Here is a 25,253-nt window from a genome sequence, read left to right as displayed (position 1 = left end):
TATTGTTATTTTATTTTTAACCTCCTAAGACCTGGCGTCCACATGCGTGTACAACCATAATTTGGGCTTTACAACCAAAATCTTTAAAACAGCAGATGGCATTGTGCTGGACTTCGACGTGTACCAAGGAGTAAATGCACTGCTGGAGCAGGTCGAAGAACCAGAGGGTCTGGGTTTGGGAAGCTTGGTCATCGCTCGTCTGTGTCAAAGTCTGCATCCTGGTACAAAGGTGTACTGTGACCGGTTCTTCACAACCACCCAATGTGTGGAACGAATGATGGAGAAGGAGGTGTACGTGACTGGTACAGTAATGAAGAATCGGATCGCTGGTGCAGTGCAGAAGCTTCCTACCGACAAGATGATGAAGAAGGCCGGAAGAGGTACCTCAGCAGAGGTCACTACTGAAGATGAGAAGATAACCGTGGTGAAGTGGTACGACAACAAACCGGTACTGATGATGTCTACTGTTCATGGTACACAGCCAGAAGACATCTGCAAGCGATGGGACAAGAAAGAGAAACAATATGTGAACATCTCGCGACCGAGCGTCATCCGTGAATACAACTCGAAGATGGGGGGTGTGGACTTGGTAGACCGGATGATGAGCTACTATCGCATGAGCGTCCGTACTAAGAAGTGGACATTGCGGATGCTAATGCACTTCACAGATCTGGCTTTAGCCAACAGCTGGCTATTGTACCGCAAAGATCTTGCTGCATGTGGTACGCCAAAGAAGAGCATCATGCAGTTCCTTGAGTTTCGTACGGACGTGGCTCAGACCTTCTTGGCCCAGCATGACGTCGGAGAAGACGACTCTGACCTTTTGGAACCGGCAGACGACGCAGACCTTCCGGAACAAGGGAAAAAACGTCCAGTGAGGGCAGTGCCCCATATCTCAGTCCGCAGGAGGGCTAATGCACATCTTCCAGAGGTGATCAGCCTGAAGAATGCCGCTCGCTGCAGAGCGTCGGGCTGTTCTGGGAGAACCCGAGTGCAGTGTGTGACATGCAAGGTGTTCCTGTGCTTGCAAGCGGATCGCAACTGTTACACAGCCTTTCACACATAGGTGTGAACATGTTCATATAGAAAAAAAGAGCATTCCTAGTGAGAGCATTCCTAGTGAGTGTAAGTAAATGACCTATTTTTTTGGCAGGATAGATGTTTTATATTTTGTTCAGCACTTCAAATGAGCCAGATGCAACTGTGCCAGAAGGGACAAGATGTTTCCCCTTTAGTTTTTTGCACTTTGATACACAGCCTTTCACATGTGAACATGTTCCTATAGAAATAAGGGCATTCCTAGTGTGTAAGTAAATGACCTATGTTTTTGGGGATGTTTTATATTTTGTTACAGATGTCTTCCTGCAACTGTTTGCACTTCAAACAAGCCAGTATGACTGTGCCGAAAGGGTCAAATTGTCTTCTTGTTTACTTTTTTGCACTGTGATACGTTTACTTTCTTGCACTGATATTGTTGAACATGTTCATTGTTCAAAATTGTTCATTGCACATGTGTGTGTTCTGAACAAAGGGTGGAAATAAAGAGTTTTGCACTTTTTTACACAGTGGTGACTTTATTGTGTTCTATGGAAATTCTGACCTAGAGTCCACATATGTGGACATACTTTTTCTCAAAAACTACATCATGTCAAAAGATTATGCTTAGTTTTTATACTTATCAGGTCCCAACAAGCCCAAATAGCATAGATAAATTAAAAATGCATACCAAAAAAGTGTGCAGGTCTTAGGAGGTTAAATTTAATAGCCTGTGAAAAAAGTTTATTTTGATATTTAAATCAGAAGGCTGCAAATAGAAAAGAGGCATACGATTTTTATTTAAATTTTATTTTATAAATGAATGCCATTGATGTGTTTTTTATTTGAAATTCGATTTTGCATGTCTGCACTATTAAGTTATAGCCTATATTGTATGGTAATAAGCGTTGCTTGTTCCATATTCAATCTTACAGCAAAACTTGTTTGGGTCCATATTAAAATTTTAATTTGTTCAATGTTGGCCCGCGACTTTGTTCAAGTTTAAATTTTGGCCCACTGTGTATTTGAGTTTGACACCCCTGATCTAGGAGAAATCATTCTGTCACAGCTTGGAAATTCAATATGGTGCCTGGAGGGAGTTTTTGAGCTCACAGCTCACTGTGTTTCATCTTCTCTCTGGTCTGACGGATCTTCTCCGGGAGGGTCTGGGTCATGAAGTTGAAGCGCTCTCTCTTCAGGTTCTGACCAGGTACCTGCTCCAGACCAATCCCCAAGTAATCTCCCTCTGCTCCGTACTGTGGCCACTGCGCCAGACCAGCTCCGTTAGGGTTACTGTGCGCACACACACACACACACACACACACACACACACACACACCAGAACATGAAAAGAAAGACAAGAAAAACATAATGCTGTGCCAGGAAAGGCGAAGCAGCAGGGTCCTACCCTGTATGAGCAAAGTTGCCCCAGTATTTCATAATGGTCACGCTGAGCTGTTCATCATCCTCTGAGCATCGGCCTGGGAGACAGAAGAGAGAGAGTCAGTGTGATACTGGTCTTTAGAGGTAAGAAAGCTGCTAATATGCTACTGGTTTCAGCACAGGTGTATTCAAAGGATATACAAGGTTGAGATTCATTTACCATCCATATGGGACTGCGTTAAGCAGAATCCAAAGACATATAAAATGTCATCTCCGTGGTCTACCCCCACAAAACTTGGCCTTATCTTCCTCAACACGCTGGGAGGCTCCTGCAACTCATACAGGTAGACAGCAGCCCCTGCATCTGTTGGGGGAGGAGGCCAGGTTAGGCATCTTCATCTCTCTGGAGATTACATTTCATATGTGGTAATATTATGGTATAGTGTATATGACAGTGTATGCACCAAGACAATCTTGAGTGATGGTTTTGTTGGTATTATTGAGTCTTACCAGAAATTCCTTGGTCTTACCTCTGTGGGCATTCGCTGTCTTAATGATAGGAATGGTGAACATTAAGTCTCCGATGAGCTGGGTGTATCCATGTCTGATCTTCAGCCGATCTCCAGTGGTTCCCAGGTATTCGTTTGCTATCAGCTCTGTTATCCATTCTTCTTTGGACTAGATGAGAGAGAACACTTAGCCTCTTCTGACATAGAAAATTAACATGTTGTGCTGTACTGTTTAGTTATCACCCAATGTCATCTCAGTAATCATCCTGTCATCTCTTACATTAGGGTACAACAATCCAAGCACAGGTATGACCTGTTCCCGGTCCATTCCATCCTCCTCCCATCCTGGAGGAGCAAACAACTATGGAAAGAGAAGGGGTATGTTGTGATCGGTAAAATCAGTGAAACCAAGATACTAGAATACCAAGCATTCATCAAGAGTCAACTCACCCGCGATAATAGCCAACCACCTTCGTCATTATTGACTCCAACTACAACGGGCACCTTGTGCATCTCATGGTTTTGGAAAATTGCAGCCACTGACTTGGGCAAGTACTGCCCATCAACAACCACACCATAAAACATCGGATTCTGAAAAGGACAATGTGGTAAAGCAACAAGAATAATCAGGTTTCTCTGGACAAAATAAGAGACATGTCATCACCACACAACAATCCCACATCCCTCTTTGCAACAGGAGTAAAAGACCATTAGCTTTTATTCAAAAGTTCTTCATTCTCGAATACTCAGAAGAAGTTACATGCAACCCTAGTCCATATCCTGTCTGTTCCCTGGGATACTAAATCCATGGGTTTAACCCTACCTCACATATCAACACAGCCATCATCACCATCGTCATCATCATCAGCATCATCATCACCCCCACCACCACCATTAACACAACAACCATGATCATCACCATCACCACCACCATGATCATCATCACTACCACCATGACCATCTTAAAGGAGTAGTAAAGGGAAAATGCATGTTTAGCCCTGTATTAAAGGAGTAGTAAAGGGAAAATGCATGTTTAGCCCTGTTTTAAGGTTAAGCTAGATAGATAGATCATATACAATGGTTCAGATCAAAACGTTGACAAAACTAGCACTTTTGAGAAAGTTGATAATTGCTCTACCACCGTTTTGGTCATACAATGGATGTGGGTGGGCACCTTGAAAAATATTTCAAAAACATGTTAAACTCTCGATTTCAAAGACAAGAAGCTCACCGAGGGGGTAATTGGTGTCCGTTGGTGTTCTGACATCAAATTCGCCGCAAAGTATGAATCCTGTAGGGTTTTATTGACCATTTTATGAAATCAATTGACTTGTATTGACGCAACCGTTGAAGATGTGTAGATCAATCCGCAGAGGGGATTCAGGAAGCGGAACTACTTATGGTAGCTATTGTTATTGTTTATGTTGCTAGGCTACCTAGTTTGCGGAAGTTTACACACGTATGTGCTGCGACTAAATAGTTCTATGCTAAATATTTTAAAAAGCCTTTCCAGATGAACTAGAACCTCACTTTACGGCGAATTATATGTCAGACGCCAACTAACACCTCGGTGAGTTTCTTGTCTTTGAAATTGAGTTTAACATGTTTTTTGAATGATTTTTCACGGTGTCCACCCACATCCATTGTATGACCAAAACGGTGGTAGAGCAATTATCAGACTCTCAAAAGTGCTAGTTTTGTCAATGTTTTGATCTGAACCATTGTATATGATCATAAGTAACCTTAAAACAGGGCTAAACATGCATTTTCCCATCATCATCATTATAATCTCAACAAAACTTAGCTAATGTTTGAGACTTTAGCACTTAAATATGATACCCAGAATAGCCCACCTCTTTCTGGAATGTCAGAATCGCATCAACACTGAGCTGCATCACACAGTCAGATATCTTCTCTGTGCTGCTACTGTCACATCCAGATATGTTTGCTACCATCTGTAAGACAAGAGTAGTGAACACGCACAGCATGGGTGTAGGGGTATTGCTATGCATGTATCGTTGATATGTAATTGCAATCCATAAAGAGTATGTGATGTTTATTCTACCAAATAGCATCTCAAATCCCTCTTGTAAAACTGTATTTGGTGGGAGAGCCATGTTTGACTGTACCTGGGCTATAGGCAGAGGATCGGGGCTTAAGAGTGCCTCCATTCCAGCAGTTCCACTCTCTGCTATGGCCCCATGGAACAAGCCAGAAGACAGTGGAGAGAGAAGCTGGCATGAAGAAAGAAGTCAATGTCAAAGGCTGCACGGTCCATATATGGAATTAAAATAACTGAGGTTCGGGAGGAGAAAGTCATCAATCAAACCAGACGCAGCTAGCAACGCTGCCAGTCCACCCAAGTAGATATATCTGTACCACTGTTCCTATGAGGTAGCTTCCTGCCCATTATCCACAGTATTCATGGGTTTCAAATGTAGTCCTAGACCTGCCATATTGGGGACCAACACAGGTGTTTCAATTTATCTGATTGACTCTACTGCTCAGAATTCTATGCAGTAGAACTAATTCATTCATTTGAAACACCTGTTGGTCTCCAACATGGCAGTTCTAGGACTACATTTGAAACCCATGAATATAAACCTGCCTAACCCACCTGTTCTGTCTTTTGCGTCCCACCCCCTCCTGATCTCCTCCTCTGCTCTCGAGCTCCTCTATCTGCTATCCAGGTACCATGGGGGGGGGGGCTGCTGAGCCCCGAGAAGCCCGGCAGATAACCCAAGGCACTCATCTGCCATACCCAGAGACTCTTGCCTGGATACACTACCTCAGCCCATTCATTCAGTTTATTAATTGTCATTCATTAGTTTGTCAACCATTCATTCCGTTCCTTCCAATAAACCTCCTTAACATTCTCAGTTGTTGGTGTGGTCTTTTGAACTCGTGGAAAAGTGTGTGTGTGTGTGTATCCTCACCAGTAGGGATACGCTCACTCCACCAGCAGACTCCCCAAATATAGTAACAGAATCAGGGTCACCCCCGAAGTTGTGGATGTGTTGTTGGACCCAGCGCAGGCCCTCCACCTGGTCCATGAGACCCACATTCCCTGGGAGGTTCTGGTCTCCAGTGCTGCAGGGAAACAGACAGGACAACACAGAGAAAGCTGCTGTCACACACTGACCCAATGTTTTCTTCCTTGAGTGAATTTCACTTGATACTCCTGGAAATTATACACTCTTAAAAAGGGTGCTACTTTGTACAGTAGGTCAAGGGTACATTGTAGGTCAGAAATACATATTTACAGTTACAAACAGCTCTTTTAGAGAGTTGAAAATGGTTTTATCTGGAACCCTGAGGTTCTATGTGGAAACTTGTTTCAGAGAGTTATTCTATGCTAACAAGTCATCTCTTAGGAACAGCTGTGGATTAGGCTGAACTCAACTGTAATGCGTTTTTATTTGAAGGGGTTTGGTAAAGACTGCAATTTCGGTAGAAAGTTGCCCTTGGACCATACAGGGGATTCTGATTCTCATGTGAACCTAAGTAACGGGTCCATTCTTACTGTACCTAATGAACCCCAGCATCCCCAGACGGTACTGGACCAGCACCACCACCACATCCTGGTAGGCAGCCAGAGTAGAACCATCGTACATTGATGCAGAACCCACGCTAAATCCCCCGCCATGGATCCAGAACATCACCTGGGGAGCACAAGCTACAGTCAAGATGATTGATTAGATAGATAGATTATAGATAGATTAGATAGATAGATTAGATAGATAGGAGTTAGTTAGATAGTTAGTTAGTTAGTTAGATAGAGTTAGTTAGATAGATAAAGATATATAGATAGATACATACATAGTTAGATAGAGTTAGAATTAGTTAGATAGTTAGAGTTAGATAGATAGAGATAGAGTTAGTTAGTTAGATAGAGTTAGTTAGATAGAGTTAGTTAGATAGGGTTAGTTAGTTAGAGTTAGATAGATGGATAGATTTAGTTAGTTAGATAGACTCAGTTAGTTAGAGTTAGATATAGTTAGATAAATATATATATAGAGTTAGTTCGTTAGTTAGATAGAGTTAGTTAGATAGAGATAGTTAGATAGTTATTTAGTTAGAGTTAATAAGTTAGATATAGTTAGCTAGATAGATAGAGTTAGTTAGATATAGTCAGTTAGTTAGAGTTAGTTAGATAGGGAGGGTTAGTTAGTTCGAGTTACATAGATAGATTTAGTTAGAGTCAGTTAGTTAGAGTTAGATATAGTTAGTTAGTTATTTAGTTAGTTAGAGTTAGTTAGTTAGAGTTAGTAAGTTAGATATAGTTAGCTAGATAAGATAGATAGATACATAGTTAGAGTTAGAATTAGTTAGATAGTTAGTTAGTTAGTTAGTTAGTTAGTTAGATAGATAGATAAATAGATTTGAAAGAGATAGATTAGAAAGACATTAGAGGAATACTATATTACAATATCTGAGTGTGTTAGTGGGCCTTTAAACATGTCTCTGAAAATGACCCAGCATGTTTCACTGGTGTGTCTGCAGACGTACAGGCAGCTTGGTGTTCTCAGAGGCTGTGGCCGGCGTGTAAATGTTGAGGTACAGGCAATCTTCTGACACCTCGGGAACTTCTACTTTTAAAGAAAGATTTCCGGCCAGGTCAAATGAAATCTGCCTGTCCTGAACACACCTGAATGAAGATGAATGAAAGGTGAACAGGTTATTTTCATTCCACAACTGCATTATACTGCATCTAGACCTAATCTACCTGACAATATAAAGTGTGGATTATACTGCACATCAGAGATCATTATCTTGACACTGGCCGTATTACTTTCAATCTCATCTGATTGTTAGTAGAGGCTGATCAAACCAGAGGCTTCCTCAAGATTAAAAGATGTGTTTGTGACTTTGCTGGGTCTTACATGAATGGCTGCTGGGTGGCGTCCCTCAGCCCCTCCCATCTCTCTGCAGGCTGGGGCGGGGCCAGTCTCAGGGGTCCCACAGGAGGCTTGGCAAACGGCACGCCCAGGTAGGCATGAACCAGCGTCTCCTTCCCCTTCACCTCAACATACTGCCCCCTCACCCCCCCTAGACTGGTGTGGACCACAGGGCCAGTTTCTGGTCTGTGGAGGGGAAAAAATATCATGGGTTTAGTCTGTGACTTTTATAGTGGAATTTCCACACATATCAGACATTTAGCGACTTGTTATTGGTACTGCAACTGGCTGCGTTGTTTTTTCCAAGGCACCCTACTTTGACAACACTAGGTCTCAAACTCGGGTCCTCTGTGATTCCCGACCGCCATTCTAACCACGGAAACGTTAGCTATTTGGTGACACAGCCAGACAATAATTACACTAGTGGAGTGAGTTTATCCAACTCAACTGGGTTACACTTGCACAGACCACTACATGTTTCGAAGGCAGTCTATGGTCTATAGCAATTTGTTCCACATTGTGGTTTGAAGATTTGTTAATAAGCAGTTAACTGGGACCGTCCTATCCTCAATATGACATTGATCTCTTGTCTAACATCAGGTATGATTAGGTTAACAGTCTGAGAGTGAATCCTACATCTTCTTTCTGGCCTGACGGATCTTCTCCGGGAGGGTCTGGGTCATGAAGTTGAAGCGCTCTCTCTTCAGGTTCTGACCAGGTACCTGCTCCAGACCAATCCCCAAGTAATCTCCCTCTGCTCCGTACTGTGGCCACTGCGCCAGACCAGCTCCGTTAGGGTTACTGTGCGCACACACACACACACACACGCACACACACACACACACACACACACACACACACACAACAGAACATGAAAAGAAAGACAAGAAAAACATAATGCTGTGCCAGGAAAGGCGAAGCAGCAGGGTCCTACCCTGTATGAGCAAAGTTGCCCCAGTATTTCATAATGGTCACGCTGAGCTGTTCATCATCCTCTGAGCATCGGCCTGGGAGACAGAAGAGAGAGAGTCAGTGTGATACTGGTCTTTAGAGGTAAGAAAGCTGCTAATATGCTACTGGTTTCAGCACAGGTGTATGCAAAGGATATACAAGGTTGAGATTCATTTACCATCCATATGGGACTGCATTAAGCAGAATCCAAAGACATATAAAATTTCATCTCCGTGGTCTACCCCCACAAAACTTGGCCTCATCTTCCTCAACACGCTGGGAGGCTCCTGCAACTCATACAGGTAGACAGCAGCCCCTGCATCTGTTGGGGGAGGAGGCCAGGTTAGGCATGTTCATCTTTCTGGAGATTACATTTCATATGTGGTAATATTATGGTATAGTGTATATGACAGTGTATGCACAAAGACAATCTTGAGTGATGGTTTTGTTGGTATTATTGAGTCTTAACAGAAACTCCTTGGTCTTACCTCTGTGAGCATTCGCTGTCTTAATGACAGGAATGGTGAAAATTAAGTCTCCGATGAGCTGGGTGTATCCATGTCTGATCTTCAGCCGATCTCCAGTGGTTCCCAGGTATTCGTTTGCAATCAGCTCTGTTATCCATTCTTCTTTGGACTAGATGAGAGAGAGAACACTTAGCCTCTTCTGACATAGAAAATGAACATGTTGTGCTGTGCTGTTTAGTCATCACCCAATGTCATCTCAGTAATCATCCTGTCATCTCTTACATTAGGGTACAACCATCCAAACACAGGCATGACCTGTTCCCGGTCCATTCCATCCTCCCATCCTGGAGGAGCCAAGAACTATGGAAAGAGAAGGGGTATGTTGTGATTGGTCAAATCAGTGAAACCAAGATACTAGAATACCAAGCATTTATCAAGAGTCAACTCACCCGCGATAATAGCCAACCACCTTCGTCATTATTGACTCCAACTACAATGGGCACCTTGTGCATCTCATGGTTTTGGAAAATTGTATCCACCGACTTGGGCAAGTACTGCCCATCAACAACCACACCAAAAAACAACATCTGCTTCTGAAAAGGACAACGTGGTAAAGCAACAAGAATAATCAGGTTTCTCTGGACAAAATAAGAGGCATGTCATCACCACACAACAATCCCATATCCCTCTTTGCAACAGGAGTAAAAGACCATTAGCTTTCATTAAAAAATTCTTCATTCTCGAATACTCAGAAGAAGTTACATGCAACCCTAGTCCATATCCTGTCTGTTCCCTGGGATACTAAATCCATGGGTTTAACCCTACCTCACATATCAACACAGCCATCATCACCATCGTCATCATCATCAGCATCATCATCACCCCCACCACCACCATTAACACAACAACCATGATCATCACCATCACCACCACCATGATCATCATCACTACCACCATGACCATCTTAAAGGAGTAGTAAAGGGAAAATGCATGTTTAGCCCTGTATTAAAGGAGTAGTAAAGGGAAAATGCATGTTTAGCCCTGTTTTAAGGTTAAGCTAGATAGATAGATCATATACAATGGTTCAGATCAAAACGTTGACAAAACTAGCACTTTTGAGAAAGTTGATAATTGCTCTACCACCGTTTTGGTCATACAATGGATGTGGGTGGGCACCTTGAAAAATATTTCAAAAACATGTTAAACTCTCGATTTCAAAGACAAGAAGCTCACCGAGGGGGTAATTGGTGTCCGTTGGTGTTCTGACATCAAATTCGCCGCAAAGTATGAATCCTGTAGGGTTTTATTGACCATTTTATGAAATCAATTGACTTGTATTGACGCAACCGTTGAAGATGTGTAGATCAATCCGCAGAGGGGATTCAGGAAGCGGAACTACTTATGGTAGCTATTGTTATTGTTTATGTTGCTAGGCTACCTAGTTTGCGGAAGTTTACACACGTATGTGCTGCGACTAAATAGTTCTATGCTAAATATTTTAAAAAGCCTTTCCAGATGAACTAGAACCTCACTTTACGGCGAATTATATGTCAGACGCCAACTAACACCTCGGTGAGTTTCTTGTCTTTGAAATTGAGTTTAACATGTTTTTTTAATGATTTTTCACGGTGTCCACCCACATCCATTGTATGACCAAAACGGTGGTAGAGCAATTATCACTCTCAAAAGTGCTAGTTTTGTCAATGTTTTGATCTGAACCATTGTATATGATCATAAGTAACCTTAAAACAGGGCTAAACATGCATTTTCCCATCATCATCATTATAATCTCAACAAAACTTAGCTAATGTTTGAGACTTTAGCACTTAAATATGATACCCAGAATAGCCCACCTCTTTCTGGAATGTCAGAATTGCATCAACACTGAGCTGCATCACACAGTCAGAAATCTTCTCTGTGCTGCTACTGTCACATCCAGATATGTTTGCTACCATCTGTAAGACAAGAGTAGTGAACACGCACAGCATGGGTGTAGGGGTATTGCTATGCATGTATCGTTGATATGTAATTGCAATCCATAAAGAGTATGTGATGTTTATTCTACCAAATAGCATCTCAAATCCCTCTTGTAAAACTGTATTTGGTGGGAGAGCCATGTTCGACTGTACCTGGGCTAGAGATAGAGGATCGGGGCTTAAGAGTGCCTCCATTCCAGCAGTTCCACTCTCTGCTATGGCCCCATGGAACAAGCCAGAAGACAGTGGAGAGAGAAGCTGGCATGAAGAAAGAAGTCAATGTCAAAGGCTGCACGGTCCATATATGGAATTAAAATAACTGAGGTTCGGGAGGAGAAAGTCATCAATCAAACCAGACGCAGCTAGCAACGCTGCCAGTCCACCCAAGTAGATATATCTGTACCACTGTGCCTATGAGGTAGCTTCCTGCCCATTATCCACAGTATTCATGGGTTTCAGATGTAGTCCTAGACCTGCCATATTGGGGACCAACACAGGTGTTTCAATTTATCTGATTGACTCTACTGCATAGAATCCTATGCAGTAGAACTAATTCATTCATTTGAAACACCTGTTGGTCTCCAACATGGCAGTTCTAGGACTACATTTGAAACCCATGAATATAAACCTGCCTAACCTACCTGTTCTGTCTTTTGCGTCCCACCCCCTCCTGATCTCCTCCTCTGCTCTCGAGCTCCTCTATCTGCTATCCAGGTACCATGGGGGGGGGGGGGGGGCTGCTGAGCCCCGAGAAGCCCGGCAGATAACCCAAGGCACTCATCTGCCATACCCAGAGACTCTTGCCTGGATACACTACCTCAGCCCATTCATTCAGTTTATTAATTGTCATTCATTAGTTTGTCAACCATTCATTCCGTTCCTTCCAATAAACCTCCTTAACATTCTCAGTTGTTGGTGTGGTCTTTTGAACTTGTGGAAAAGTGTGTGTGTGTGTGTGTGTATCCTCACCAGTAGGGATACGCTCACTCCACCAGCAGACTCCCCAAATATAGTAACAGAATCAGGGTCACCCCCGAAGTTGTGGATGTGTTGTTGGACCCAGCGCAGGCCCTCCACCTGGTCCATGAGACCCACATTCCCTGGGAGGTTCTGGTCTCCAGTGCTGCAGGGAAACAGACAGGACAACACAGAGAAAGCTGCTGTCACACACTGACCCAATGTTTTCTTCCTTGAGTGAATTTCACTTGATACTCCTGGAAATTATACACTCTTAAAAAGGGTGCTACTTTGTACAGTAGGTCAAGGGTACATTGTAGGTCAGAAATACATATTTACAGTTACAAACAGCTCTTTTAGAGAGTTGAAAATGGTTTTATCTGGAACCCTGAGGTTCTATGTGGAAACTTGTTTCAGAGAGTTATTCTATGCTAACAAGTCATCTCTTAGGAACAGCTGTGGATTAGGCTGAACTCAACTGTAATGCGTTTTTATTTGAAGGGGTTTGGTAAAGACTGCAATTTCGGTAGAAAGTTGCCCTTGGACCATACAGGGGATTCTGATTCTCATGTGAACCTAAGTAACGGGTCCATTCTTACTGTACCTAATGAACCCCAGCATCCCCAGACGGTACTGGACCAGCACCACCACCACATCCTGGTAGGCAGCCAGAGTAGAACCATCGTACATTGATGCAGAACCCACGCTAAATCCCCCGCCATGGATCCAGAACATCACCTGGGGAGCACAAGCTACAGTCAGGATGATTGATTAGATAGATAGATTATAGATAGATTAGATAGATAGATTAGATAGATAGGAGTTAGTTAGATAGTTAGTTAGTTAGATAGAGTTAGTTAGTTAGATAGATAAAGATATATAGATAGATACATACATAGTTAGATAGAGTTAGAATTAGTTAGATAGTTAGAGTTAGATAGATAGAGATAGAGTTAGTTAGTTAGATAGAGTTAGTTAGATAGAGTCAGATAGAGTTAGTTAGATAGGGTTAGTTAGTTAGAGTTAGATAGATGGATAGATTTAGTTAGTTAGATAGACTCAGTTAGTTAGTTAGAGTTAGATATAGTTAGATAAATATATATATAGAGTTAGTTCGTTAGTTAGATAGAGTTAGTTAGATAGAGATAGTTAGATAGTTAGTTAGTTATTTAGTTAGAGTTAATAAATTAGATATAGTTAGCTAGATAGATAGATAGAGTTAGTTAGATATAGTCAGTTAGTTAGAGTTAGTTAGATAGGGAGGGTTAGTTAGTTCGAGTTACATAGATAGATTTAGTTAGAGTCAGTTAGTTATTTAGTTAGTTAGAGTTAGTTAGTTAGAGTTAGTAAGTTAGATATAGTTAGCTAGATAGATAGATAGATGGATAGATAAGATAGATAGATACATAGTTAGAGTTAGAATTAGTTAGATAGTTAGTTAGTTAGTTAGTTAGTTAGTTAGTTAGTTAGTTAGTTAGTTAGATAGATATATAGATTTGAAAGAGATAGATTAGAAAGACATTAGAGGAATACTATATTACAATATCTTTGTGTGTTAGTGGGCCTTTAAACATGTCTCTGAAAATGACCCAGCATGTTTCACTGGTGTGTCTGCAGACGTACAGGCAGCTTGGTGTTCTCAGAGGCTGTGGCCGGCGTGTAAATGTTGAGGTACAGGCAATCTTCTGACACCTCGGGAACTTCTACTTTTAAAGAAAGATTTCCGGCCAGGTCAAATGAAATCTGCCTGTCCTGAACACACCTGAATGAAGATGAATGAAAGGTGAACAGGTTATTTTCATTCCACAACTGCATTATACTGCATCTAGACCTAATCTACCTGACAATATAAAGTGTGGATTATACTGCACATCAGAGATCATTATCTTGACACTGGCCGTATTACTTTCAATCTCATCTGATTGTTAGTAGAGGCTGATCAAACCAGAGGCTTCCTCAAGATGAAAAGATGTGTTTGTGACTTTGCTGGGTCTTACATGAATGGCTGCTGGGTGGCGTCCCTCAGCCCCTCCCATCTCTCTGCAGGCTGGGGCGGGGCCAGTCTCAGGGGTCCCACAGGAGGCTTGGCAAACGGCACGCCCAGGTAGGCATGAACCAGCGTCTCCTTCCCCTTCACCTCAACATACTGCCCCCTCACCCCCCCTAGACTGGTGTGGACCACAGGGCCAGTTTCTGGTCTGTGGAGGGGAAAAAATATCATGGGTTTAGTCTGTGACTTTTATAGTGGAATTTCCACACATATCAGACATTTAGCGACTTGTTATTGGTACTGCAACTGGCTGCGTTGTTTTTTCCAAGGCACCATACTTTGCCCACACTAGGTCTCAAACTCGGGTCCTCTGTGATTCCCGACCGCCATTCTAACCACGGAAACGTTAGCTATTTGGTGACACAGCCAGACAATAATTACACTAGTGGAGTGAGTTTATCCAACTCAACTGGGTTACACTTGCACAGACCACTACATGTTTCGAAGGCAGTCTATGGTCTATAGCAATTTGTTCCACATTGTGGTTTGAAGATTTGTTAATAAGCAGTTAACTGGGACCGTCCTATCCTCAATATGACATTGATCTCTTGTCTAACATCAGGTATGATTAGGTTAACAGTCTGAGAGTGAATCCTACATCTTCTTTCTGGCCTGACGGATCTTCTCCGGGAGGGTCTGGGTCATGAAGTTGAAGCGCTCTCTCTTCAGGTTCTGACCAGGTACCTGCTCCAGACCAATCCCCAAGTAATCTCCCTCTGCTCCGTACTGTGGCCACTGCGCCAGACCAGCTCCGTTAGGGTTACTGTGCGCACACACACACACACACACACACACACACACACACACACACACAACAGAACATGAAAAGAAAGACAAGAAAAACATAATGCTGTGCCAGGAAAGGCGAAGCAGCAGGGTCCTACCCTGTATGAGCAAAGTTGCCCCAGTATTTCATAATGGTCACGCTGAGCTGTTCATCATCCTCTGAGCATCGGCCTGGGAGACAGAAGAGAGAGAGTCAGTGTGATACTGGTCTTTAGAGGAAAGAAAGCTGCTAATATGCTACTGGTTTCAGCACAGGTGTATGCAAAGGATATACAAGGTTGAGATTCATTTACCATCCATATGGGACTGCGTTAAGCAGAATCCAAAGACATAAAAAACGTCATCTCCGTGGTCTACCCCCACAAAACTTGGCCTTATCTTCCTCAACACGCTGGGAGGCTCCTGCAACTCATACAGGTAGACAGCAGCCCCTGCATCTGTTGGGGGAGGAGGCCAGGTTAGGCATGTTCATCTCTCTGGAGATTACATTTCATATGTGGTAATATTATGGTATAGTGTATATGACAGTGTATGCACAAAGACAATCTTGAGTGATGGTTTTGTTGGTATTATTGAGTCTTAACAGAAACTCCTTGGTCTTACCTCTGTGAGCATTCGCTGTCTTAATGACAGGAATGGTGAAAATTAAGTCTCCGATGAGCTGGGTGTATCCATGTCTGATCTTCAGCCGATCTCCAGTGGTTCCCAGGTATTCGTTTGCTATCAGCTCTGTTATCCATTCTTCTTTGGACTAGATGAGAGAGAACACTTAGCCTCTTCTGACATAGAAAATGAACATGTTGTGCTGTGCCGTTTAGTCATCACCCAATGTCATCTCAGTAATCATCCTGTCATCTCTTACATTAGGGTACAACCATCCAAACACAGGCATGACCTGTTCCCGGTCCATTCCATCCTCCCATCCTGGAGGAGCCAAGAACTATGGAAAGAGAAGGGGTATGTTGTGATCGGTCAAATCAGTGAAACCAAGATACTAGAATACCAAGCATTTATCAAGAGTCAACTCACCCGCGATAATAGCCAACCACCTTCGTCATTATTGACTCCAACTACAATGGGCACCTTGTGCATCTCATGGTTTTGGAAAATTGTATCCACCGACTTGGGCAAGTACTGCCCATCAACAACCACACCAAAAAACAACATCTGCTTCTGAAAAGGACAACGTGGTAAAGCAACAAGAATAATCAGGTTTCTCTGGACAAAATAAGAGGCATGTCATCACCACACAACAATCCCATATCCCTCTTTGCAACAGGAGTAAAAGACCATTAGCTTTCATTAAAAAATTCTTCATTCTCGAATACTCAGAAGAAGTTACATGCAACCCTAGTCCATATCCTGTCTGTTCCCTGGGATACTAAATCCATGGGTTTAACCCTACCTCACATATCAACACAGCCACCATCATCACCCCCACCACCACCATTAACACAACAACCATGATCATCATCATCATCGCCACCACAACCACCACCACCACCACCACCACCATCATCATCATCACCACCATGATCATCATCATCATCATCATCACCGCCAGCATCTCATCATCAACACCATCATCATCATCATAATCTCAACAAAACTTAGCTAATGTTTGAGACTTTAGCACTTAAAGGACAATGCTCGTTTTTGACAACCTGGACCTTATTTACGACATATTATAAGACGTTTGACTCAACGAGATCACTTTGGTGTAGTTCGGAGGCATGTACAGTAGAAGATATTTAAAATCCAGCGCGAGCCAGTATATCCATGTAATGGCGGTGGTCGGGGCACTTAGAATGCAGTTTCTAAAAATCTATTTTCTGCCGCGAAACGGTTGTTTTCATCAATCTGTCTTAATGAATCGCTAGTGTTGCTTACATAGAGCATAGGCCTATTGTGGTTTATCACATGCCTCTGTAATATGATCTTTAGAAACGTCTTTAGACACGAAATAGCTTCCTCACTTGCTCCAGCACGCATGCGCACAGCGTGCTGGAGCAACGATTGCGCGCTGTGCGCATGCGTGCTGGAGCAAGTGAGGAAGCTATTTCACTTCGAAAGACGTTTCTAAAGATCATATTACAGAGGCATGTGAAAAACCACAACAAGCCTATGCTCTATGTAAGCACAACTAGCACAACTAGCTCGCGCTGGATTTTAAATTTCTTCTACATGCCTCCGAACTACACCAAAGTGATCTCGGTGAGTCAAACGTCTTATAATATGTCGTAAATAAGGTCCAGGTTGTCAAAAACGAGCATTGTCGTTTAAATATGATACCCACAATAGCCCACCTCTTTCTGGAATGTCAGAATTGCATCTTTCTGGAATGTCAGAATTGCATCAACACTGAGCTGCATCACACAGTCAGAAATCTTCTCTGTGCTGCTACTGTCACATCCAGATATGTTTGCTACCATCTGTAAGACAAGAGTAGTGAACACGCACAGCATGGGTGTAGGGGTATTGCTATGCATGTATCGTTGATATGTAATTGCAATCCATAAAGAGTATGTGATGTTTATTCTACCAAATAGCATCTCAAATCCCTCTTGTAAAACTGTATTTGGTGGGAGAGCCATGTTTGACTGTACCTGGGCTAGAGATAGAGGATCGGGGCTTAAGAGTGAATCCATTCCAGCAGTTCCACTCTCTGCTATGGCCCCATGGAACAAGCCAGAAGACAGTGGAGAGAGAAGCTGGCATGAAGAAAGAAGTCAATGTCAAAGGCTGCACGGTGGGGGGGGGGGGGGTATGCTGAGCCCCGAGAAGCCCGGCAGATAACCCAAGGCACTCATCTGCCATACCCAGAGACTCTTGCCTGGATACACTTCCTCAGCCCATTCATTCAGTTTATTCATTGTCATTCAGTAGTTTGTAAACCATTCATTCCGTTCCTTCCAGTAAACTCCTTAATGTTCTCAGTTGTTGGTGTGGTATTTTGAACTTGTGGAAAGGTATGTGTGTATCCTCACCAGTAGGGATACGCTCACTCCACCAGCAGACTCCCCAAATATAGTAACAGAATCAGGGTCACCCCCGAAGTTGTGGATGTGTTGTTGGACCCAGCGCAGGCCCTCCACCTGGTCCATGAGACCCACGTTCCCTGGGAGGTGCTGGTCTCCAGTGCTGCAGAGAAACAGACAGGACAACACAGAGAAAGCTGCTGTCACACACTGACCCAATGTTTTCTTCCTTGAGTGAATTTCACTTGATACTCCTGGAAATTATACACTCTTAAAAAGGGTGCTACTTTGTACAGTAGGTCAAGGGTACATTGTAGGTCAGAAATACATATTTACAGTTACAAACAGCTCTTTTAGAGAGTTGAAAATGGTTTTATCTGGAACCCTGAGGTTCTACGTGGAAACTTGTTTCAGAGTTATTCTATTAATGCTAACAAGTCATCTCTTAGGAACAGCTGTGGAGTAGGCTGAACTCAACTGGAATGTGTTTTAATTTGAAGGGGTTTGGTAAAGACTGCAATTGGGGTAGAAAGTTGCCCTTGGACCATACAGGGGATACTGATTCTCAAGTGACCCCCAAGTGACAGGTTAATTCTTACTGTACCTAATGAATCCCAGCATCCCCAGACGGTACTGGACCAGCACCACCACCACATCCTGGTAGGCAGCCAGAGTAGAACCATCGTACATTGATGCAGAACCCACGCTAAATCCCCCGCCATGGATCCAGAACATCACCTGGGGAGCACAAGCTACAGTCAGGATAGATAGACGGATAGATAGACGGATAGATAGATAGATAGATAGATAGATAGATAGATAGATAGATAGATAGATAGATAGATAGATAGATAGATAGATAGAGTTAGTTTGTTAATTAGACAGACAGACAGACAGACAGACAGACAGACAGATAGATAGATAGATAGATACAGTAGATAGATAGATAGATAGATAGATAGATAGATAGATAGATAGATAGATAGATAGATAGATAGATAGATAGATAGATAGATAGATAGATAGATAGGAGTTAGTTATATAGAGTTAGTTAGTTAGATAGAGTTAGTTAGTTGGAGTTAGATAGTTAGTTAGCTATTTAGTTAAGAGTTAGTTAGATAGAGAGTGACGTGGGTTTCAGTTAGTGAACTCTGATAACCTTTCGCCTAGGCCCTGGACACAGTGATTTAAATAGCTACACAGCCTTGAGGCCTAATAGGGAATGCTCTTGGATGCATTTCTCTGCTGACCAGCTCTTCTGAGGAGTAAACAGCTGCTAGGATTAGCCAACTCGACATTAGATATGGTCAAATTTCCCCAGCAACAATCTAATCTTGACCTGGCTGATTGACAAAATGATTAGATCACCATCACATGACAAGCCCCCACCTCCTGGTTAAGGAGTATATTTAAGAGCCAACAGACTATAGCCTCAGCGCTGTTTTACCCTAGCACGCTGCTTAGCTTAGCTCCTAGCTCTCAGCTTAGCATTGTTTCTAGTTAGCATTGTTTCTTGTTAACTCAACCTGTTGCATCATCAACTGTGCTACTCATCTCCCTGGCGACAACACTCTGTACGGTATTGTAATATTTTTCATAACACTGTCAAATTGTATACAGCCGAGATATTGTATCTGGGCTATTGTCTTGTAATACTATATGCTTACTCATTGTTTAATAAACCCACATGATTCATGGCTTCCGGTAATCCAACTGTCTGAGAATCTGTTTAAGGAATTTACATCAAAACATAGATAGATAGATAGATAGATAGATAGATAGATAGATAGATAGAATTAGTTAGATAGTTAGAGTTAGTTAGTTAGATAGAGCTAGTTAGATAGAGTTAGTTAGTTAGATAGAGCTAGTTAGCTAGAGATAGTGAGTTAGATAGAGGTAGTTAGTTAGAGTTAGTTAGTTAGATACAGTTAGTGAGTTAGATAGATAGGTAGATAGATAATTCGAGTTAGTAAGTGTTAGTTAGATAGAGTTTGTTAGTTAGTTAGATAGTTAGTTGGAGTTAGTTAGATAGAGTTAGATAGAGTTAGTTAGATATATTTAGTTAGTTAGAGTTAGTTAGATAGATATAGTTAAAGTTAGTTAGTTAGAGTTAGTTAGTTATTTAGTTAGATAGAGTTAATTAGAGTTAGTGAAGTGGTTTCTGTAGTGGGTTTTTGGGACAGAACTTAACCAGTCTCATTGCTGTCCATATAAAGTTGATTCTTGCTTAGGTGTCTCTAATACAGTGTATATTTAGATACGGCCAAAGGTGATAGCAGTGGATAAAAGGTCAGAGGGGTCTCGATTTACTTGGTCAGCAAAGAGCCGTCACCAACAGCTGTAAGATTGCTTAATCAGACATTAGATATAGGTCAGTCCCCTAGTCTAATCTGGAGGTGGGATCAGGTTGATGCGGCATAATTCGGTGGCCAGGCCACTGCGGCAGGGCACTGCGGCAATATGATTTATGGCACAAGCCTTGTCGCTCATGATAGGGACAACCTAGAATGACCAATCACAAGTTGGAACTGATTACTGTCCAATGGGACATGCAGGCATGCTGGCCACACCTACTGTAAACAATATATAAAGTGGAGACAACTGATGTGAAGAGCAGCATTTATTAACTGTGTTAGCTTTATTAGCTTTATTAACTTGGTAGCTTTGTAGCTTTAAGCTGTTAGCTTAGCAAGCTAGCATGTTAGCATGCTAGCTCACACCTGTTGTCCACGCTTCTCTAAACTTCAACGTCATGCTACTCTGCTGTCACGGTATTGTAATCGTCTATTCTTGTTACGTAACTGTTTTGTAATAATATACATGTCAAAACTGTATTGGACCATGCCTAAAGCTTGGTTGCTGTATTGTGTTTTGATATGCTTATTCTTTGTTAAATAAACATCAGAAAGATTTCTCTTCTCAATATTCATTGATCAGTAAGGTTTTAATTAAGGTTCCCCACATCATTAGATAAATAGATAGATACAGTAGATCTAGATAGATAGATAGATAGATAGATAGATATATAGATAAATAGATAGATAGGAGTTAGTTAGTTATATAGAGTTAGTTAGATAGAGTTAGTTAGTTGGCATTAGATAGTTAGCTATTTAGTTAGAGTTAGTTAGATAGATAGATAGATAGATAGATAGATAGATAGATAGATAGATAGATAGATAGATAGATAGATAGATAGATAGATAGATAGATAGATAGATAGAATTAGTTAGATAGTTAGAGTTAGTTAGTTAGATAGAGCTAGTTAGATAGAGTTAGTTAGTTCGATAGAGGTAGTTAGAGTTAGTTAGTTGGAGTTAGTTAGTTAGATAGAGTTAGATAGATAGGTAGATAGATAAAAAGATAGTTAGTAGATAGATAGTTTGTTAGTTAGTTAGATAGTTGGAGTTAGATAGAGTTAGTTAGATAGAGTTAGATAGTTAGTTAGAGTTAGTTAGATATAGTTAGTTAGTTAGATAGAGTTAGTTAGATAAATAGATAGATACAGTAGATAGATAGATCATTCAGTGACATTAGAGGAATACTATATCACTATATCTGAGTGTGTTAGTGGTCCTTTAAATAAGTAGTAAAGGGGAAATCATGTTTAGCCCTGTTTTAAGGTTACTTATGATCATACTGTGGTTGATCATATGGTTGATCAATGGTTCAGATCAAAAAGTTGACAAAACTAGCACTTTTGAGAAAGTCTGATAATTGCTCTACCACAGTTTTGGTCATACAATGGATGGTTGGTGGGCACGGTGAAAAATCATTCAAAAAACATGTTAAACTCTCAATTTCAAAGACAAGAAACTCACCAAGGTGTTAGTATGCGTTCTGACATATAATTCACCATGAAGTGATTCCAGTTCATCTGGAAAGGCTTTTTTAAATATTTAGCATAGAAATATTTAGTCGCAGCACATACGTGTGTAAACTTCCACTTGAACTGATTCCGATCTCGCGCAATGCCTTTATCTCGGGCAGGCTCAAAACGATAAGCGCTGCCGTCAAAGTCTAATTCCTCGCGATCAAATTCATAATCTTAAAGATCAGCCATTTTGATAAGCATTTTCTGAACTGTAGCCTAGGGCTTCCTTGTCTGTGAGCGAAAGAGTAGCGTTAGCAGTGAGCAAACTAGCTAGCCTAGCTAACATAAACAATAACAATAGCTACCGTAGTTCCGCTTCCTGAATCCACTCTGCGGATTGATCTACACATCTACAACGGTCACATCAATACAAGTCAATGGATTTCATAAAATTATCAATAAAACCCTACAGGATTCATACTTTGATGTCAGAACACCAACGGACACCAGTTACCCCCTCGGTGAGCTTCTTGTCTTTGAAATTGAGTTTTACATGTTTTTGAATGATTTTTCACGGTGCCCACCCACATCCATTGTATGACCTAAACGGTGGTAGAGCAATTATCAGACTTTCTCAAAAGGGCTAGTTTTGTCAACTTTTTGATCTGAACCATTGCATATGATCAGTAACCTTAAAACAGGGCTAAACATGATTTTCCCTTTACTACTCCTTTAAACATGTCTTTACAAATTATCCAGCATGTACATGTATGTGTGCAGACGTACAGGCAGCTTGGTGTTCTCAGAGGCTGTGGCCGGTGTGTAAATGTTGAGGTACAGGCAATCTTCTGACACCTCGGGAACTTCTATTTTTAAAGAAACATTTCTGGCCAGGTCCAACGAAATCTGTCTGTCCTGAACACACCTGAATGAAGATGAATGAGAGGTGAACAGGTTATTTGCATTCAACAACTGCATTATACTGCATCTAGACCTAATCTACCTGATAATACAAAGTGTGGATTATACATCAGAGATCATTAGCTTGACTGTTTTTGTGCGTGGCTGTAAGCCAGCATACCAAAGATAGCAAATGTCCGGTTGTCACTCCCTCCCTTCCTCCGTCGTGTTGTTGACCTGCAGTTCTATGTTGCTACCACAAGAGGCAGTGGTTTTTTATGCATGTCTGTAAGCCAGCGCACCTACAATAGCATTTGTCCGGTTATCACTCCCTTCCTCCAGTCAATGTTGACCTGCATTTCTCTGTTGGCACCACAAGAGGCAGTAGTCCCAGTACACCAAAATAAAGAAGGACACCAAAATCAACCTGCCAATCTCCACTGCACAAGTAGAGTAGCGGTGAAAGCATAGGACTGCCACCTGGGAGACGGGAGTTCAAGGTCCCAGTGGGGATGACTTTATGGGACTATACCCCCAAACACACACAGGTTCATCCTTTCACTCCAACCTTTACCCCTTGCCTTATAGGTCAGATCCTGTCCCAACACCAACCCTTATTCTAACCCCAACCCTTATTCTAACGCCAACCCACACTAGGGACTGGTAGAAGGACACCAAAACCAACCAACCTATCTCTGCTGCACAAGTAGAGTAGTGGTGAGAGCATAGGACTCCCACCCGGGAGACGGGGGTTCAAGGCCCCGGTGGGGAAGACTTTATGCGACTATACCCCAAACCTCCACACGTTCATCCTTTCACTCCAATCTTTTTATCCCTTACCTTTGTCCAGAAACAGAAGTTGAACCAATTGCAGCAAAATAGCTAATGTTACAGGAATCATCAGTGTAACTGCTTTAGCCACTGACCGCTACCATTAATGTTATGGAAGCTGCTGCTAGTTGTTGTGAGCTCATGAGCTAACTGGCTATCCCGCTCTTATTGTGCTGGATTAGAATTGGAAGCATTGGAACTGATGTGTCCAGACTACAAGACCTATCTTAATTTATCAGACATTATTTCATGTCATTTCAATTCACAGCTGTGTGACTATCTTATGTTCGACCAGTCCTGAACAGAAACAAGCCAGACACGCACATAAGCCAAGCTTGACCTGACCTGGTTCAGTAGAGGCTTATCAAACCTTGAGGTTTCCTCAAGATAAAAATATGCGTTTGTGACTTTGTTGCTTACATGAATGGCTGCTGGGTGGCGTCCCTCAGCCCCTCCCATCTCTCTGCAGGCTGGGGCGGGGCCAGTCTCAGGGGTCCCACAGGAGGCTTGGCAAACGGCACGCCCAGGTAGGCATGAACCAGCGTCTCCTTCCCCTTCACCTCAACATACTGCCCCCTCACCCCCCCCAGACTGGTCTGAACCACAGGACCTGGAAACACATTGAGACAGCTTTAGGGGAACTTGTCTTTTAAGGAAATCAGGAAATAGTGTGGTTACACCTTTTTAACAAACAGGGTGTTGCAAATACAGTCAGACATGTCAACAGTCAGGGGTGTAGTGGAGGGTTAACCCAAGTATAGTTCTTAGCCAACAGACAAACATTTTCCAGGAGCTTGCTCGATTGTCTCGTTGAGAGAGGTCTGGGAAGAATTTTTACAGGTCACTTTTCTGGCCCCCGGGTGAAACTGTTTTTTTTTGCTTCCCTGTAGGGGTGGGATCTACGCCCACCCCCCATTGCTCTCGGTAAAGCGCATTGTGTTGCCTCTGTGTATGAAATGCGCTATATGCAAATAAAGTTCGATATGATTTGAAGTTAACCCACATCTTTAAAATGAAGCTGTGGTAGTTTAGGCTACTCATCTATTTTCGGAAACACACAAGCGCAGAATTATAACAACTACAGAGTACCTTGTTCAAATGACCCTGACCGCCTGAGTTAGTAGCCTAGGATACAACGTCCACAGGCGAGGCAAGCCAGATCAGTGCACGGTGCATCGCCGCCTCTCATAGGCTACTCGACACAGCGGGCACTCGTACAACATCGTTGATCCAATTACACCCCAACAGAAGGAAGAAAATAGACACAAAAACTAGCCTATGGTACTCATGTCTTCGAAGACCAAGGTTATGTGCTAGTCGGCTATATAGTATAGGCCTACTCACCATCCAATTCTGCTTTAATGTTCAGAAATAGAACCCAAATTAGCAGACACTTATTCAGGACTTCCATGGCGGCCGGAATTAGCAGTCGACAACCTCACCAGACACTTGTTATTCTAGAGTAGAAAGAGTAGGAACCGATGTTGAATGGAGCAACGTCATGACAACCGGAATCTGACGCTTGAAATAGGAGTGATCACCTTTGCACTGGAGGTGGGTGTAGGACCGGGGTAGGATATGATGGACTGGGTGTTACACAAGTTAACAACAACCCTGCTCAAATGGGAACGTTATAGGCGAGGCTACCTTGTAAACCACAGTGGCCTTTTACCCGCTATCCACTCAAAATCTCCCTAGTCATGGGCCGAGGCTAGAACTTG

General features: G+C 42.3%; 1 protein-coding gene across 1 annotated transcript; it reads right to left on the bottom strand.

The window, feature by feature from the left end:
* Positions 1-2,082: 2,082 nt before the first annotated feature.
* Positions 2,083-24,994, bottom strand: ces2b (carboxylesterase 2b). Its single transcript, XM_084452756.1, has 35 exons — positions 24,877-24,994; positions 23,953-24,142; positions 22,588-22,726; positions 18,595-18,728; positions 18,000-18,153; positions 17,619-17,723; positions 17,319-17,444; positions 16,042-16,185; positions 15,875-15,952; positions 15,616-15,763; positions 15,306-15,449; positions 15,111-15,183; positions 14,825-14,989; positions 14,174-14,374; positions 13,800-13,938; positions 12,781-12,914; positions 12,189-12,342; positions 11,373-11,477; positions 11,097-11,198; positions 9,693-9,836; positions 9,526-9,603; positions 9,265-9,412; positions 8,955-9,098; positions 8,760-8,832; positions 8,462-8,626; positions 7,811-8,011; positions 7,437-7,575; positions 6,456-6,589; positions 5,864-6,017; positions 5,057-5,161; positions 4,781-4,882; positions 2,949-3,096; positions 2,639-2,782; positions 2,444-2,516; positions 2,083-2,328 (listed from the first exon to the last, which is right to left on the bottom strand). Exons 1-35 carry the CDS (start codon positions 24,941-24,943, stop codon positions 2,145-2,147), a joined length of 4,638 nt encoding a protein of 1,545 aa, XP_084308882.1. The 5' UTR covers positions 24,944-24,994; the 3' UTR covers positions 2,083-2,144.
* Positions 24,995-25,253: the final 259 nt, after the last annotated feature.

This window comes from Borostomias antarcticus (assembly GCF_949987555.1).
Source record: "Borostomias antarcticus genome assembly, chromosome: 18".
Lineage (NCBI taxonomy): Eukaryota > Metazoa > Chordata > Actinopteri > Stomiiformes > Stomiidae > Borostomias > Borostomias antarcticus.
Note: the sequence above shows the minus strand (reverse complement) of the source record. Positions and strands in the feature narration are given on the sequence as shown.